At 38.1% G+C, this 19,325-nt stretch overlaps 1 protein-coding gene across 2 annotated transcripts in view; it reads right to left on the reverse strand.

Moving 5' to 3' along the window:
* Positions 1-870: 870 nt before the first annotated feature.
* The window catches only part of KCNQ5 (potassium voltage-gated channel subfamily Q member 5), a 277,209-nt gene continuing 258,754 nt past the window's right edge, over positions 871-19,325 (reverse strand). For both annotated transcript variants that reach the window (XM_061358524.1, XM_061358525.1), the window contains 4 exons: positions 15,410-15,518; positions 7,726-7,857; positions 6,775-6,901; positions 871-6,372 (listed from right to left, as the gene is read on the reverse strand). In XM_061358524.1, coding sequence (XP_061214508.1) covers positions 5,431-6,372; positions 6,775-6,901; positions 7,726-7,857; positions 15,410-15,518 — 1,310 coding nt within the window. In that variant the 3' untranslated portion in view covers positions 871-5,430. The remainder of the gene's footprint in view (positions 6,373-6,774; positions 6,902-7,725; positions 7,858-15,409; positions 15,519-19,325) is intronic.

The raw sequence follows: 19,325 nt of genomic DNA on the forward strand, positions 1-19,325 counted from the left end.
CCTGGCTGTCGTGACCTGCAGGGTAACTCAAAAAGGAAAAACTTGCACTGCTGCCTTCTGACGCTTCCCTGCTATGTCTATGTACACATGAAGCAAGATTGCCTGTTTTAATAGAAGAGCCTGCACACGTTTGACTTTTTTCCTGTCCTGTGTTTATTCTTAGGCAGAGCTTGGTAGTGTTTACATAGCCCATGGGTACCAATGGCAGACATGGAAAATCTGCCTTTCTGGAGACTGCATCTTTACATTTCAATATCCAAGATTTCACTCATCAGAGACTTAGGGCGTCGTCTGTGCATGGAAATCATGCTCTGTTTTGAAGCCTCCACAGAGACAGTGACTTCACCACAAGAACAGGCACTATAGATTCCATACATTCAAATGCTAAAGCTTATCTTCAGCAGGACTGGAGGAAGAGCAAAGTGAGGGAAGAAGGCTGTAGGTATGGTGCAGTAGCATTCTAGAGCAACTTCCATGATTCAACACAGAGGAAAGGGCTTTATCTAGGCCTCAAGTTAAACTGAGGTAACAGATCAGCCTTCCCTGAGGAATCCTGCTCTTCGCACAGGCCCCTGATTGCTGATCCTAAATCAATTACTGTTTATGTAACAGGGAAGTGAATAATAACTTCCAAACTCATTTTCATAAAGGTGCTGAAACATGAAGTAAACTCTGCTGTAAAGGGTAACCAGAAACTGAACCTATCAGACTGGTTTGTGTGCATTTTATTCTAGCTAAATTCCAGTTTGGTCCATTCAATAAAAAAATATAAAATTTCAAAAGGAAAATAGTGAGCAAGTTTAAATTCTTGCCTGGTACATGCTAACACCACATAATCTTTTATGTAAGGAAAAAAACCAATAAGCACGGTACTTTTAAAATCATTTTTATTAACAACAATATGGATTCAACGTTGTCAAGAAGTTACAATTAACATTGTAATGTACTGGCTAATGTTGCAGTGTCAGTGGAAGCAGCTTTCATCATTTCTTAAGCCTCTTATGAAACTGTCTCTTTATCTTTCAAAGAAGTAAAAAAATGCTTCCAATAGCAGATGATATTGGATATGTCTGGAATTGTCGTATATGTAGCCACAGCTAAATGAACAGCCACATTTACACCCAGATGAATGGACAGGAAAATATTACATGCTTCCACTGACGCTGCAGGGGACAGTTCCTATTTTAAAAACCAGTTAACCTTTGTAGACAGTGACAGCACTTTGTGTGATGTTGTAATCCATTTTAAGTCGATTAACACACTTGAAAAAAAATGTGAAGCAGAAATATCTGGGGCAAATTCTTTTCTGACCTGTATTTCATCCAAACCTAATGAATCCAAAAGGATTGCATGATATATGAGTCAGGATAAAAGCTGGCCCAGAGAGGCAAGTTCATTCCTGTTACAGGTGGGTTCAGTTCCTTTAAGGTCACTGGAACTGAGCCTGATTATCCCAATGGAGGCTGAACTTCACCCAGTTGGGCAGTGAATTCATTGAAGTCAGTGAAGCCATCCAAGGATGAATTTAGCATCAGGTGGTTAAACTCTTTTTTCATTCCCTTCCTGTTGTATATTCTTTTCCTGCTTACTCCTTTTTTTCTGATTATTCTCCTTTGCTCTGTACTTTTAAAAAATGTCCCTTCTCTTCATCCCTTTTTACATCAGTACTTTGTGCGTTATTTTTTATATAGTCAATGTGACATGGGTAAATTCAACTAAGTATTAGTTTCCTCAGGAAATAACTGGAATATTACCATTTTCACTTTAAACAGATGCCCAACAAAATAGGGATTTGAACCTGAGCTCCCAATTCAAGAAAAAATATTTAATTCCATAGAATGAAGGCATTCTGTAGAATTTTTGCTTGAGTAAGGATTGCAAGTCCCAGTTCATAAATACTATTGTACACCAGATGTTCTATGGTACATCAGCAATTTGGTATTACTTGACCTATCACAGAAGAGCAGGTGAATTACTCATCACCATACTATAATGAGAGCAAGTCTCTCTAAATAGGATTATCTCAAAATATAGGGAACAACTGCGGGCACTGTGAATAAAAGTGTATGATCTTTGCAATCTTGAACCCTAGGCTAAAACACCATATTAATATTTAAATAAAAAGTATAGATCATATAAGCCAGGAGCAAATACAATTTTTTTAACAAATAATAAACATCAAAACTATTCTCTTTTCAATCAGGTGCAAGAAACATGCTGATCAGAAAACAGTTGCTTGGATAAGGCTTAATTCCTGAAACTCTTATGTAAGTTCAGATTCTGTCTTCAACAATCCTCACGTGGATTGTAATCAGAAAAAAATTTGTCCTTTGTCCCTACTCATGAACAGTTCCTATTAGCTGTCCTGAGATGGACTTTAAGGAGCTCAGTACAAGACTTGAAAAGCCACACAGGTCCTTCTTTTGTGAAACCAGTGAATGACTGTCACTCATGACACTGTCTTTTAAAGCGAAAGCATAGAAACAGGAAACTGCTCATGAGGAAATATGAGCAAAGCTTATAAAAATCCAAACAAACAATTCTTCCTCTCCAGAATTTCATATATTCACTCTATTTTCTATCAGTATTATGTTAGAAAATTCCTACATGATAAGACTTTCAGCTACAAAAATAATAATGGTGAGCATAAAAAAAAAAAAATTAGGATTTTAAACCATAATTTGAAAAGATATGATCTTCTGGATTTATTAGTACTTTGTAAAGACATTAACATTTTCATACATAATTTATAGAACTCATTCTTTTGTGCACAAAATTGTATTAAATAAATTAACTTAAAGTTAGAAGGACTCAAGCATGTCATTTAAGGCAAAAATACCAAGTTTCTGTGAGATAAATTATCAGCAAAACCAAGGCCCTGTTTCTGTGCAGAATTGGTACAGGGAGGGCCAATGCTCAGTTCTCTCATTGACGCCTTCTGGGTCAATGGGGCTGCAACCATCTGCTCATGCAGATGAAGGTAGAAGAGTGGTGTCCAACTCATGATGCCTTGATTTTTCAGTCTTATCAAGGAGGGGAAGGGAGTTTCAATACTGACACACAGTTGCCACGTGCCCCACCTCTTTCTTCTTAAGTGATCCTAAGTGCAGGTTTATGCTTAGATCAGCAGGAGGCTCCATATGAAAGGTGACCAAGGCACCATAAAGAGTTAGGAAAAATAAAGAAAAGCCTAAAACCCCCAACCTTGTAAGTTTTAAAATTTTGGATAGTACTCTAAACTTACAGATCTGTCTGGGTAAACTGCAGACATTCAAATAAGCTAATAGTTAAATGAACTGAGATGTGGAAAACACCCACTATTTATCCTCACAAAGTTACTGTTGTAATCACACTTTAGTATGTCAGGCTGCACATAAAAGAGAACAGGAAAGGCTGAATGTGGTAAGTCATATGGCAAATCAGTGGTGAGGAAATTGTGCTTCAAGGTGTCTTTAAGGATTTAACAGCTGAAGTTTGCTCCAGCGTGAGCCATGGAACACAGTGTACTATCCGTGGACCCCGTATAACGACACAATATATACACTCTACAGTTTGCATGTACTTTCACATAAGAAGGTTGTCATGTAACATCCAGGAATACTTCTGTAAAGGAGATATGGAAGCAGAAATTACAATGGTTTTATAGTAAACAGATCAAGTCCTTCACAATACAATCTACAGCATTTAGCCATGGTTAAGACTGGAGTGATGCTTTTGATGTACATAGCAAGTTCCCAGCAGGTCTGGGCCTTGAGAAAACACCGCCCTGAGTGAGCTGGCACTGGCACCCCCAATACATTCGGTGTTCCTGCTGCTAGAGGGAAGCTGAGCCCAAGTTGGGTTATCAACAAGCTTGTGGTGCAGGTGGGTTATAAACCTGGGGGAAGGCAAAGCACAGAAACCTCATTCAGCTGGGAAGAGCGAAAGCCTGTTTAGGCTCCACAAGGGTTCTCCCAGTGGAGAGCCTTACTGGGGATGTGCAGATAGGCACTAACATTGCTCCTGCATCTCAGCAGAAGGGAACTGTAGGTTAGGTTAAGAAAAAAAGAGGATGTATCAAGCAGGAATGCTTGCTCTGATGTAGAGTTTGAATTTAAAACTCAGGTATTAAGAGGAAGCAGTATGAAGGTCCTTCCTTGGAAAGTTCACAAGAAATGACTGCAGTTGGGACACAGTGTTGAACTGTGAGTGTGCCCACTTTCCCACCTCCTCTTTTTTTAAGAAAAGCAAACAAACAAAAAACCCCTTGCTTTTAGGGTTTTGTTTGGTTGTTGTTTTGTTTTTCTCGGTCTTTCCTACTTCTGTTTCCATTTCTGATTGCCTACATGGCTTCTTTTTTTTTTTTTCTTTTTCTTTTTTTTTTTTAAATAATATCTGTGACTGATAAGCTGGATTTAAAATGCATGTATCTTTTTGCCTCTTTACCTTCCTTTTCTAGGATAATTTCTTTTCCTGCCTTTCTCTCTTCCCAGTTCTGTCCTATTTAATTTTACTCTGTATTTCAGTTCCTCATTTTCCCTCCTTTCCCAGCCTTATCAAGTGCTGTCATGGTATCAGGTTGGGGCTGCAAGAAAAATTGCCAAAATTTCCACATGAGAAAATACAGCTTCTACAATAAAGGCAGCACCTGCTTCATTCCCTCACCTACTGCTGCCAAAATTCACAAGCTAACTTCTCAATGAGACAGGAAGAATGAGAGATTCCCCATAATTTTTAGCGCAGTCACACAGGTTATCCCCTTCTAAGGCCAGCCCCAACTCTTAAAATACAAACTTTTCATAACAAAAGAATGCTCTTGTTATAAAAAACTCAACATGATAGTGGTGTGTCAGGTTCTTTTGCCAAAACACTAAATCACCAAAAACTGGATGGATATTAACATACTGGTTTTCAGAGTTAAAAATAACTGATTATGACAAGCTAATGGGTGTATCTTGCAACTGGCAGCCGTTTCTGATCCCATATTACTGGCTTCCTTGGTACCTTGCTAGCAGCTGTAGGTAATTTTCATTGTTGTAAACATAAACTATCATCTAAATCAGGACATTATATATATATATTTAACTCGTTCAGAAGCAAAGTGCTTTAAACCTTACAATTTTTACTTCTGCCCTGTAAAAACAGCACTAGGTCTAAATGCTCGAATTTTGGTTTTTGATACATCCTGCAGCATTAGCTTTGTAGGCAACTCATTATTTAACCTACTGTACTACATTAAAGGCTGCCGTACTGTAGGTGTAAATCTGAATCTTAGCCATCACTTAAACATGCATTTACATGCAACTAGGAGATACGGGCTCATTCAACTGCTTTGCAGATTCATCCTGATTTTTGTGATTTTATCTTATTAAAAAGGCTTTCAAAACAGTTCATGCTATGATATGTATGACTAGAGGAATGACCCAGCCAATGAAGAAAGCCCACAAGCTGTTATTTAAGTTTGACATGGAGCAGATTGAGTGCTTCTGTACCGTCCCCTGGCTTGTAGATGCTTTGAGATGATCTTGATATTCCAGTCCTTAGAGAGTCAGCAGAGAGAGTTGTTTCCACTAACGGGCGCGAGATGGCTTCAGTAGTCTCTGTTCCTGCCTCTGTCTCCAACTCTTCATCAGTTATAAATAATTTTGACTCCCTCCATTTGGAGTATACATCTTGGCTACCTCTGGAACCACTGGAGTCACTGCCAGCCATCTGTACATTCAGTTCTTCTGTTGATTGTATAAGGTTTTGTACAGATAAAGATTTTCCTAAATCCATTTGCACCACAGGTTTAACTGAGAGCAAAGGTTCCCCTTCTGTATCCAGACATTTTCTCCATGTGAGATCCTTCGTCGCACTGGGCTGTGCAACTTGTCCGTTATCCTTTGATGCAACAAGGCAAGCGGTGACATCGGAAATATTTTCCTGTGTGGTTACAGGAATAATATGAACGGGCTCAGGCCTATTGATATGCTTCATTGATGAGAAAGGTGGTATTTGTAATGTTGTTGGAGTTGCTGGCTTAGTTGCCTGGTTCATTTGGTTTGATGTATTATTAACTGTTGCAGGTCCATCATTTGGCACTTGCATTGCTTGACTATGCATAGCTGGACTGAAAGCATAGTAAGCCTGAGTGCTAAATTCATTTGGTGTCAGTATAAGCTGCAGGCCACGAGGAAGATTGGCACTAGCTGATCTGGATACACATCCACTAATTTGTGCAGAATTGGACAAATCTTTGCTGTCTGATGGACTCTGGTAATCAGAAGTCTGCTCACACTCAAAAGCTGGCATTTGAAATGAAGCCAAAGTGAGTGCAGATGCAGATCCTTTTCTCAAAACTTGTTGATAAATATCTAATAGACAGTCCAATTTCGACTCAATGGATTGTACCTATAGGAGGAGGGGAAAAGGTTAACATTAATGCCAAATACTAATTTAAAGTGTTTTCAACCCAAGCAAAGGGAAAATGTGACTGCTGAAGAGAAAAATGGAAAAAGCTTGGTATATTCTGTTGAGACTTGGAAAAAGAATGTCAAAAGCCATGTAAATTTTTCATAAGCAAGCAGATAAAAGGGGGGAAAAATGTAATCTGTGATTTTTCCTTACTTACATTTTTGTATATGGAAGACAGTTATGGTAATGCTAGTAATATCAATTTTATTTCAGCATGTAAATGAAGCAGGTATTAGAACAGAACCCAATCAAACCCACTCAGCCTTTGAAACTGGCAATAAATTAGACAAAAAGCGTGAGCAATTGAGCGAGACAAAGTGACACAGATAATTATTTTACCTGTTTCTCCACCTTGACGACACGTCCTAACATACTGAGGTCATCAGTTGTCTCATTCTCTGCAGGATTCTTTTCTCTGCTTCTTTTATCTGCTGTGATTTGTCCTTTCCCAAGAATTTGGTCAACACTGTAAGAGAAATCAAAAGCTGCTGTGACTGCTGAAAACTATGATGATTTTGAAGTGTTTGCTGCATCTGTATATTAAAAATTAAAATCACAGTACTTCAGAGAAGCACCTAAGAAAAAGACAATTTTATTAATTAAGAAAAAAAAAAAAGAAGGCATTTGAGACTGCATTTATTTTCTGTTGACACTAACCAGCAGCCAGAACTTAGCCATCACCTGGGAGACCTAGAGCTAGACTTGCTAACAGGGGGAGAGAGGAGGCAGACTCTCCAGCAGCCTGATGTTGTGGAGGAACAGACATACCAGTGCCACCTTTAGGAATCCCATCCTAACAACAGCATCAAGTCCTGGGAAAGTTGTCAGTTTGAAGCAGAAGACTCAGCCCTAATGCTGGTAACGATACACATGATGGAAAGTTGTGTTTTGTTTTCAAATTATTATTGCTGGGAATTTTGAACATAAAAACTACATACATACTGCATTACCAGCAGTTCACAATTCCTTTTATGTGAAAAGAGAAAGTCTTCCTTTTGGCAGCCTCCTGACTAAATTCCTTGGTTATGACTGGACTTTACAGGTAAAGGACTACCTTTTCTGTTGTTGAGACTTCCATGTTCTGGGGACAATTTAGATACACTTTTTTTGCTTGCTTTTACTCACAGCGTAGTTTCTGGCTCATCTGTGCTCACAGAGAGGTTGGGCTGAAGCATGGATGGCAATTTTTACCCAAATGTAACACAGAAATGTTAAAGATTACCAATATTCATTATGTTGTGAATGACATAACGTAAGATGCTTATGCAGAGCAGAAATTATTTTCCTTACCGAGACTGAAGACTCTTAATCCTGCATAACATGTCTAGATGACCTGCTGAATACTGCTCAATGACATCTTTGACATCATATGGACGCAGTGTTTCCTTAAACTTCCTCTTTGCAACATGAAATTTCATAATTCTGTGGGGGAAAAACATTTCACAGATTAATCTTCAACTGTTGTGAAACAATACATTATATTCCAGTGATAAAATTTGACAGCTAATTTTTAAGTGGAAGATTGTGCAAGTGGCAGCTTGTCTGAGACAAGTTTTTAGTAAGTACAAATGTGTTGCAGCTATCCCTTTGAACTGTTATTTAAGACACAATGAATAGCACTATTTTAAAGAGTGTACAGCCGTGCAGTGTTTGGTTTATCAGTACACACCTATCTGTCATTTTTTATGCTAGGTGCCTGTTAGGTACTGAAGAGCATGCTTAAGTTAAAACTAGGCTTAGTACAACTGACTTGAATGGGATACTCCTGTAAGTTATGTTTGTGCTTAAGCTACTTCTGTCCTTATTAGAAGAAAGATTTCTTTAACAAATCAATTACACAAAAAGAAATAATAACCATCTTCTGGTGTGCAATTTAAGTTTTTTACTTTCCATTTTGCAAAAAAAAAAAAATAATAAATTACATACTCAATTTTTCATCAATTTTTATTTTTAGTTAACATTCAGGCCCAAGTAATTGTTTAATCTTGATGACTTAAGTCATCAAAAAAGATTAAAACTTCAAACTTTGCAGGCTAAAGAGAAGTTTCATGTTTGTTTCATATTGAAGTCTATGGGAATTACTGTTTAATTAGCACTCGTAATTTTTTTCCTTGATTTTAATGCAGAACAGTATCAGGTAAAAGCAAATATTCAAAATGGATGAATGGCATATATATTTTTTTTAATGTGAGACTTGCACAAGTTTCTGTGATGCTTATGTGAATGTGATGTCCATTGAATAGCTTCTTTTAGAATGAAACACTTGATATTAAATCGCAAGCTTTAAATAATAGAAGTGATAAATTTTGAAAGTAAATGACAGTGAGTTGATTTTCCATGTCAGCTGGTAAAACCTGCAATTCTACTTGTTTACCTGAGAACTGCAGAAGAGACAACTGTATAAGAACTGGAAGAGAAGCCAAGGGATCAGGTGTGTTGCCTATTCTGGTCAGTGTTACAGAGCTTATGAATTCCCATTAGGGCCAAACTGCTGATATTCACTATCTATTGCAATTAAAAGGCAGACACAGTAAATTGGTAACCTATTCCAAATGCCAATATTTCATGCGAATATATTCTCTCCGTGGTTAGTATGATATACATTTAGCAGCTGTAAGACAGTGAATTATAATAAAACCCAAAGCCTGGCTCTCACTCTGTGATAAAAATAGGTGTGTTAGTGGAATTTAGGAAAACCATACTTTGTATAGTTAGGACAGACATTATGATAATAGGTACGTAGAATCAGATTAATAGTGTATACAGATCTTCTACTGATTTCTGTATCATACATAAGTGTTCTTCCAAACAGTATCAGCCTTTTCCCACAGTGCTTAGGCTACTGGTACTTCCCATTCTGGTAACTACTAGTTAAAAATGAGATTGCTTGTCACTGGTACAGAACTTGAACTATGATTCTGATAACAGAAATTAAAAATGCAAAATGCCTGTTAGGAGTAGTCCATCACCTTGACAGTTCAGTATTGATCTCCATACAGTTTTAAATATGTCAGATGATGCACTTTACTCATTTACATGTCAGCCAGTTCTACAGACTAATGGCTTTCGGCATCTTTGTAATCTGAAGGCCTCTAAAGACGGAATGCAGATTTTGTTTTCTTTTATCTGCCAAATGGTGCCAAGGTGTTCTGTTCATAACAGTCTGACAGCACACGCAAGTCTCCTGGATATAGTTCTTTATTCAGGTTACAAAGAATAAATGATGTAGCTGACATACAAGGAAGTATCACTCTTTTGTTATTATTCTCTCTGTTTTGGCGGTCACAATTTTTTACTTCATGCTCTTGATAAAATAAAAATATGAAGCTCTACTAGAAAAGCAGAGCCGGACAATTAATAGTGGAATTGAAGACAACTGAATTTACCACAACTGGGTGATTTTACAAGAGAAGAGACAGAAGACTAATTTTTATTAATAGGAACTTCTTAATCAGTGTGCACACAAGTCTTCACTGCTGCTTTCAATTTCAGCTTTGTAACAGTTTTTTTGCTTATCAAGGCAGTTTGCTCGTAATGTTCAGAAGTAAAAGGCAGTATTGTCAGCATCACAGCTGTGTCAGTAAGGTATAATTGCACTAATTTTGGTTATCATTTGGTTATTATGTCATGCCATCTTAATTAACTTCAGCAGAGTTTGGAACAGACCCATACTACTGGAACAGACCCATACTACTTCTTTTTACTTCAAATATGCAGAATTTTACATAAACTGTGCAACAAACCTGAAGGGTTATAAAAGACTGGCATTTTAAAAGCCTGCAAGTTAATTGAGAAGCAGAAAACCTGAATTCTTTCAGAAATGGAGCCTAGCAACTCCTTTGCAGTTCTTAAATTTGGTTGATTCACCATAGTTACTTACTGTCAATTTTAAAAACTCAGTTTGCTTTCTGTATCTTGAAATAACAATATAATCGAACAAGAAAACCTTTGTGTTTCCTGCATTTGTGCTTCTAGAATAAAAAATACCCTATTCTGATGTGTTCCTCTGTGATAAAAGCGAAGGGTTCACTAATGAGGGCACATGTGGGTGTGAAAAAGGGAAAATGTTATTCATATCTCAAGTTTTTGAAGCCCGTTAAGACGTACAGGAGGAACAGGGCAAACTACAGCCCAGTCTGTCTTTTGTAATTATACCACTAGGGGGCAAACAAGACTCATCATAAACAGAACTGAGTCGCCACTGGCAATACTGAACTGCCGGTGCTGACCAAATGGCAGTAATTGAAAGTAAGAGTTAACCCAAAAGAACAAAACCGTATAGTCCCCCGGGCTTTTAAAACCATTATTTGTATGCCATGGAGTGAGGTGGCATTTTGTAACTCAAATCTAATGTGATAGACGACACATGACTGTAAACCTACCCAAGTCACAAGCATAACGATTTTCTGGTGAGAATTAGACATAAAAAGTAGCCTATTTCAGTGATTCACGCAGAGGAGAGCAAAAGAAGAGTCTTGTGTTGAAGCAGACGAATATATCAAAGTCTTTTGTCTATTGTTAAGGTCTAAACCACAGGACCCACTAATCTTCACTTGCCCTGAAATTTGGAGAAAATTACATGCCCTATACCAACTTTTGTCCTATTGACCCCTAGCAGCCAAAAGCAGCATCCATTTAATTTATCTGTTGCCAAATACAGGATCAACCCTGATCTAGAATGGTGGTGTTTTCTGAACATGCAGGTTACATATCTTTTAATTTTATTTTTTTCATTTTAATTTTCATTCACATTGTCCCTTCCAATATTAAAAGCTATTTTGCTTGTCAGTAGCACACTTTACTGAGATGAGCACTGAGTCAGAAAATCTCCTATCCTCTGCGCAGCCCTGTTGTACTCATTTTTTTTCTGTGTGTTTTTTAAGTCTTGTCACTATCTCAGGAATGAACTATCTTCATTCTACTGGGATTCAGGTAAACTTATACATGGTTACTGTCTTGAAGATTAAAAGACAGAGAGGTTAAAAGACAGGATGAGGTGATCACAGGTTCATGCAGGTTTAGCTGTGCTGGTGCCTCTATCTCTCTGTCCTTACCTTGTCAAATAACCCTTCTTCCTCGTAAACTGCAACGTGCAGAAGAGATCAGGATCCAATATAGAAAGGCCGAGACAGAAGTGGTTGAGAGACAGTTCCACTATATGTAGGGTGAATGGGTCAAAACTGCCTCCTCTCTCGGATCTTTACCTACGTTAACCCATCCCCTAGCAGCCAGGGACATTTTCTCCAAAACACAGTGCTGTCATAGCCAAACACACATCTAAGAGCCTTGCCTAGACTCTGAGGACCATCTGGGCAGAAGATATAAAATGTGTTGGGATTTAAAAGAAAGAGAGGATTCTGAAACACCACCATTGAACAAATTCATAATGGCTGCTAAAAATGCATTTTATAAGTCTAGCAGAAACTGCCATTGCAGTTATTTCCTATTGAATATTTATTTATGCTTATCAAATCTGATTTTATATTCATAAATAGAAAAATAATTCTATCATTTCCATTGTGGAGAGTATTACAAAATTTAGTGCCTCTTGCTATGAAAAATGATCAGAGATACTGCAATATATGGAAACAAGGTATCCTCATCTTCTTTTTAGTCTCTCTTATATGCATTCATCATTGTGAACTAAAAAAGCTGGAAAATGCAATGTTTTTTGTTATTCTGCAGGAACTCTGCAGGATATTAGTGGCTTTTTGTTCCCAACAAGACTAAGGCTGGTTGAGTAGTGCTACAAAACATGCTGGCAGAAAGGCTCAGAGTACCCTTAGCAACAACTGTTTTGTGCACTGCTCTCATCCCAGCCAGAGGCTGCAGAGGAGTGGGACTGATCCTGGCCTGGCCTAAGGCATGCTGTGGAGCACACCACGTTTCACCACACTACCCATCTGCTCCCTGCTCACCCAACATTATGCAAATGTATTGAGTAGCTTTTCCCTACTTTTCCTACGGCCTCAGTTGATCTTTCCTGACAGACAGTTTGTAGTAAGGAAGGGGCAGCACAAGAGATGGACTGTGGAAGACAGCCTGTGCAGGCGTTGAGAGGAGGCTAGTAGTTTGACATGTTGGTACTGGACAGGTCTGCCTGATGGGTCTTTAGTAGGACTGGTTGGGGGTCCTATTTTTGGAACGGGCCAATATGTTAAGAACTTTTTCAGGGAACAGCTGTTTTCTCCATCTCCTGTATGGACTATTTGAAAGTGAAAGTTTGAGGGTTTGTTTAAAATCAAGTACTTTTGAAGAATAAATTAATCCTGGGAAAAATGTAAGTGAGCAAGGTCAAAACTGAAGCAGTATACTTTGAAATTACAAAAATGCAAGATTAGAAATAAAACTGTTTTTGTCTTTTACTATTTCACTGTTGCCCAACCTGAGGGTAAGAAGCATATTCTAGGCTCCTTTCACTGAAAAATACCCCAGTTCTTTCTTATTCAAAAACTGAGGGATGCCCTACCTCTGCAAATTCACAGCCATTAATTCATTTTACTCATTTATTTTTTTTTTCCCCAAATAAACGGACCATTTGTATCATTGTAAACCAGTTTATACTTAGCTCCAAGCAGGAAAAGATAATGACTCTCCCTTATTGCAGTTTTTCAAGATGATATAGCCAGAATGGATGGAACGGTGCATGTGCTTATATTTGGGGTCTTTTCATAGTGTCTCATGAAGCTATGCAAGTACCTTCTGTCTTCATCTGCCTCTGTATACAGCATGAAAGGAAAAATAGCTTCTACCCTCCCCCATGGCCTTTGCAATTCAAAGCCGTTGCTAAAAACAAACTTCAAAATGAGGCACAAAGTTTCCACATAAGCAGATGTTATCATCTTGAAATTCTACAGTTACTATATAGTGTCTCAGATCCTTCTTCAGATGTTTGCATAGATCCCAGTGTAGTCAGGTAACAGACACTCTGAATAATCAGAAAGAGGAGTATCAGCTACCTGCTGTACTGAATTATCAGTCTCTTGATTTTGAGAGATTAAGGTATAGCATTTAACAGAAGTCTGAAGATCATAGCATATTACTGCTTTACAGATCTTAAACACAGGTGTATTTCTGAAGCAAGACGTATGCGCCACTTCTAATCCAGTAAAACACTAATATTTGCAGGCAAAGTTGGGAGAGATTCATGGCTAATTGATAGCAAGCAGAGATTCTTATTCTCATCTTCAGTGGTGAAATGAGTTGGTTTTTTTTTGGTAAGCCAAGTATACAGATAAAAAATTGGAAATAACCTAAAAAGTTGACTCTTACCCGTTAAGCAGTGCATGTCTGAAACAACCGTTGCACCTTTGCTCGTCTTATTAGAACATGTCTGTAGATGGCACTGTGGAGAAAGTTTGCCAGCTATGTCCTTCACATCTGTTTACTTTCTGTTAGAGCTGGTAATTACCAAGAGAACCAAGCAAAGATGTAGGTGATGCATTGAGCAATCTAGTGGTTCATTTGTAAACAAGCTCCATTAATTTAGTATTAAAATGTCAAGCTGATATTAAGGAACTTGGTCAGTATTAAGAATGGGATGACTGTTGGTATCACTTGCCAGTACAGTGGCAAGGTGCACGTGGAATTGTCAACCAGTCTACTTAAAATGCATCATTACAATGATCTTTGGCACCAGAGCCAATGGAGTATGCTGACTGATCCTAATTTGAGCATTTTCCACTTGATAGAATAGGCCTGCCTTGTAGGTGGATGTCCACTGTGTAGGAGGATTCCTGTCACCTGCTGAAACATAGCTGGCAAGAGATGGTTCTCAGCGGTGACATTTGAGTTGCCAGTTGCAGTGGCTGTGGACACAGACCTGGTATCTGACACGTCCTGTGAGGTCATTTCCAGGCACGCTGGAAAAATTACTGGAATACAAGTCTGGAAGTGATCTGTCAAGCTGTCTGTGCTAGTAGAAAAGTATTAGGAACAGCCTTACTCGCTATCAGTCTTCATTGGCAATCAGTGGAAAAAGAGGAAGGAAATACACGCACATAGGTTACCACTGTATGAAATTATTTGAGAAAAGGCTTGAGTTCTTTCTTCCCATAGTGTTGAGAAGACTCAGGTGAGAGTCTCCATGCAGGAAAACATAATCTTCCCATTTGGTTTGGCAGAAACCCCCTGTGGCTGCTGCCTGACTGCAGGAAGGGTATCAGGCACTGATGTGAGCGTGATGCAGAGCCACTGGGATGACCCCCATCAATATCCTTGGGTTTGCTGTCAGCAGAGAGGGAATGCTTGAGCTCTCCTTGCTACTCTTTATGGTGGGGATTTTGCCTGTCAGGATTTGCATTTCAAAATATCTGGGAAAATGAAGAGCCTTGGCAGTCTCAGTAGGGTGAATATTAAATTTAAGCTTTCAGTGCAGGTAATCTTGTAAGTTTCAATGCAGTTTGCTGCTTTCTTGGACAAAAAGGAGACTATTAGTTCGAAATTATTTGGGTTATATTTAGTTCACTGGATAGTAGCAGGCAAGGCTTTGCGTAATTGAGTGAATGTAATTATTCTGCTGTTACCAGAAGAAAGTTGCAATGAAAGTCATATAACAGACAGTTTCAGAAATATGGAAATTCAAGAACCCCCTAAACTTTCAAAAGGAAATAATTTTCTAGGGAAGGTGATACACATTCAGCAGAATCGCATCAAACTGGATTACAGTATTTTGGATTGCAGGAAATGTAGTGGAAACCATCATTCATTACTCTCTTTCTTTTTTTTTTTTTTTTCCTGAGTCAGTTATGTAATATATTTAGACATTGCAAAGATGGTAACCAAATAGATAAAATACCTTAACTTTTAACTAAAATACTGATGAAAAGGAAGCATAAACTATATTGGCATTAGTTATGTATCAAATATAGCCATGTAATAAGTTAAACTCACATTTTATTAACTGACAGGCAGCTAATTAGTAACTTGATTAAAGAAATCTCAAATATTTATTCATTCAGTATTTTTTACTCACCTGATTGCTCTGATGACAGTTTTAAGAGCAGGGGTGAGATCTTCTACTGACACATCACACTGGCACCCTTTATCATCGTAAACATCATCTGTTCCAAGACTGGTGTCAGCTGCAAAATACAAGAGCAGACTAAATAAGCAGCATTTAAAAATCTCTTCCTTAGTGTTTACTAACTGCCTTCACAGTGGTTCTGTAAAAATAAGGACTACAAATCAAGCAAGACAGAACTTCATCAGTTTATGAACTATATGATGTACTTGTGCGTGTCTATGCTTGTGTCATAAAAGGCCTGGTTAGTCCCCAGAGCAAATAGTAAAAGTTAGAAAGGAAGCAAGCCGTGCTATTTTTCAACCACATTAGGTGCTGAGTACCAGTACGACTTTTCCTGACGTCTCATTGTTTTTCATCACATTCTCTGTCTTAAGGGAAAGCGGTGAACTAACAGATGGAATGGCAGAATCAAAAGAGGCTGAAGTTATATTAAATTGCTATTTTTTTACCACTATGGATCAACCTGCCATTCAAGACAGAAGATCCATTTCATTTAATAAGGAGGCTGTGGAATGATCCAACACTTTATAGCAGATGAAAAGAAACACAGTACCTTTTTACCAGAAATTAATAGAGAATGACATCCATTGCAGATTAATTACCAATTTATCCCTCAGAGCTATGTAGATATTGCAGCCTTCCTTTGAAATAGGAGCTTAAGCCAAGTTCCTGTATTTATTTGCCTGAAAAAAATGGATCCTCTACCCTTCCTAACACCAGCTTTGCAGAGCTGCCATTTGAGAATTACTTAGAAATCTCAGAAGTGCCCAGCATACCTCAACACACAAAGAAAACAGGGACTGATGCATGACCAAGAAGGTTTACAAACTTAAAATGTGCTGGAATAGAAATGGAGCAAGGAGCACAGGGTCAGTGCGTGCCTGTACATCATGTAAGTCTCGAAAGCATGTAAAGTACAGAAAAACTTTTGAGGGTAGGTGTTATTTTCTCCCAAACCATGCTTCTTCAACTGCATAAAGTCCAAGTGTCCAGGTGAAGAATTTCACCCAAAGTCACTGTATTTGAACATGTAAAGTGCCTCTGCTTCATGAGAAACAGAGTGTAAAATGGAGAAAAAAGGATGGGATTTAGTAACTCTCAGTAACAGAGATTTCTTCCAAGTCCTATGCCCCTGCCTACATACATGCTGTTATTTGAAATACAGGCTTACTCATCCAGAAATACAGATCTGAAGTGCAACCAGATACAAATGACTGCAGGACATTTTTTGCAAGTTCCTTTTTCAGAAGGACTGTAAATTAAAGATAAAAAGTATTCCTTGTCAGTCAGAAGTGCCTGAAAATTTCGTGGTACCTTTTAAATCTAATAGAAACTCTATCTTGGTATAAACAGCATTGTACTAGGCTGCATTTTCAGGAACTGGTATTGCTGCATTGTTTTCTTCACAGTTTTAATATCTGGACACAGTAATTTATTTTGATGGCTCTGACTAGTTCATTACCCTCAAGAATATACTTTCTTCTTTGACTTGCTGAACTGGTGCATTGATGAGGAACATCTTTGAAGAGCAGGAGATTTCATCTTTGGCAGATCAGTTTAATACAGAAGGAAAGATGGTTTACAGCCAAGTTAATTATATGCTTAAGTACACATGAAACAATCAAATGCAACCTTAAAAAAAATCAGTTTCACATTGTAAAAATGAATTTTTTGTACAAGACTTTGAAATCTCCCCTTCCATGCTCTTGCTGTAAGTTGTGCCTACAGTGATGACAAGAGTGTTTTTTTTTTTGTTTGTTTGTAGTTTCACTAGCTTTGCTACTGACTTGGCTTGTCTTATTGATAAAATATATGTCTCTCCACCTATCCTGCCTAACATTTGTATCCCTGCCCAGAAATGTGATTAGCTAAAATAAAATGTGTAATTAGTTTGATAAGTGTACACAGTGGCTAAAACCCCCTCTTTCTGAAGGTTCTCAGCATTTCAAGACAATAACTTTCGAGGTGTCATGCCTGATCATCCTCTCCAGTTACCTCTCACATTGCTAAAATCTCCCAGCTCATTTCTAAGTTCTGTACTAAAACCAGAGATTTTTCTGCTACTGTTATTTCCAGAGGGTCTCTAAGGTTTGAATCTATTCAGGTATGCCAATATAAATTAGGAACAATTCTGCTAAAATTACAAGATCTACAACCATGTAAACCCAATGGAAAAGGAGACTCTAACTTGAAAGTTTAAAATCAACGTGTTTCTGAATGGATCTTTCACTGATACGGTTCCTGGGTCCTTTCCAAGAATAGCGTCATTAATAGAAGCTTCCTTAACACAGTATATCTTTGCAGAACCATTTTCAGAACAACATAGTGCAGTTATAGCATTCCATGTTGCTCACATGTGGATACAAAACCCAGGAAAACCTTTAGACAGAGACTGGAAAATTCTTACCAATTTAAGCCAGCTTTAAGAAGAGATATACCTCTAATAAATCACCTTTTTTTTTTTCATTGTAATATTCTCACTGACATGAATTTCCTTCATTATGGCAGGCTCAGTACCACATGTCAATAAAACTTGCAAAAATCTATAAACCTTGTTTGATTCATATGGGAAACATTCACGTTTCTTTAGAGTACTGAGCAGACTTGGGAAAAAAGTTTGGGAAACGCATAGTAACAATTTGGACAAAAAATCCAGCTTAAAACACCAGTGAAATCAAAGTTCACATTCTGATGAATTTTTCCAGTGGAAGCTTATGTTGTGTATGACATAGTTATGAGGTGAGATGTACTTGTATCACTTCTGGCCCTCTTGAGTTCGTCCTTGAGGTCAGCGCTGTGGTGGGGTCAGTTTGGCCACTTTGGAGCTCCAGCTGTTAAAATCCCTGCCAATTCCCATAAGAGGCTAAGTTACGGCCTCTGACAAGCCTCAGTCCAAGCTGCTGCCTGCTCCCAGAGAGAGCCTTCCATATCATTAGCAGGGCAGGTAGACCCTCTGGTGGCAGCTTATGCCGAGGCTTGCACATATCTTCTTCATAATTCCCCGTGCCCTTTGTCCATGACACCACAAGGAACCTTGGGTAGCAGCTGCTCTGCACGAACCTGGCTGCTCTGCCAAGCCTTCCTAGGGTTAGCACTGGTCTTTCCTTCTCTCCAAGAGCCTCTACCAGCAGCTAAACAGGCCTTTCAAATCTGTTGCTGGGTCAGCTCATGAATCATGTCTCAACTGGCATGTCTCTTAATACAAATTTAGACATACCGTTGCAAGTCTCCATGAAAAGGGGTGTGAGCCAGTCTCACAATCCAGACACAATTACCCTTTTCTAATACCAACATCTTTATGATTCAGGATGTGTTTTGATCGTAAATGTCAATCTGGAAAATGTTTATTTCACAACTGATGAGGCATCCGCCACTGTCTTACAATCTTTGACATTATTTACTTTGGGCTTCAGTCTTGTTATTGCTACTTTTTAATTTCTTTCTTTTTCTTCCTGAAGAAGTCTTTGATTAATCACACAGCAAATCAGCAATTACCAAGAAATAGATGAGAGGCATGCACAAGTCATTAAAATTGTCTTAGTATTTCCTAGTTTGTCACAGCATTAATGCATTCTTCATGCAAACTCCAGTCATTTATGATCACCACAAATAAATGGGCAAAAATATTACTCCTTTCAGAAACATTTTATGTCATCAACAAAAAACTTACAAGTTTTTAGCTGCATTTCATATTGCTCTGCACAAAAGTTAGGCACAAGGCTTGATTTATTATTTCTGTAAATATCATGTGTCCTTTCTTTGAAGTGTTTTCTGTTGTTTAATAACATGTTTTGGCACTGGGAAAACTGTGACACTGCTCTGATCACCCTCACTGCTCCATGCTTTCAATATCAGTAACATTCAA

This window comes from Neopsephotus bourkii, unplaced genomic scaffold (genome assembly GCF_033783945.1).
Source record: "Neopsephotus bourkii isolate Nb327-2 ecotype Australia unplaced genomic scaffold, CSIRO-AGI_Nbou_v1 NB_947, whole genome shotgun sequence".
NCBI lineage: Eukaryota > Metazoa > Chordata > Aves > Psittaciformes > Psittacidae > Neopsephotus > Neopsephotus bourkii.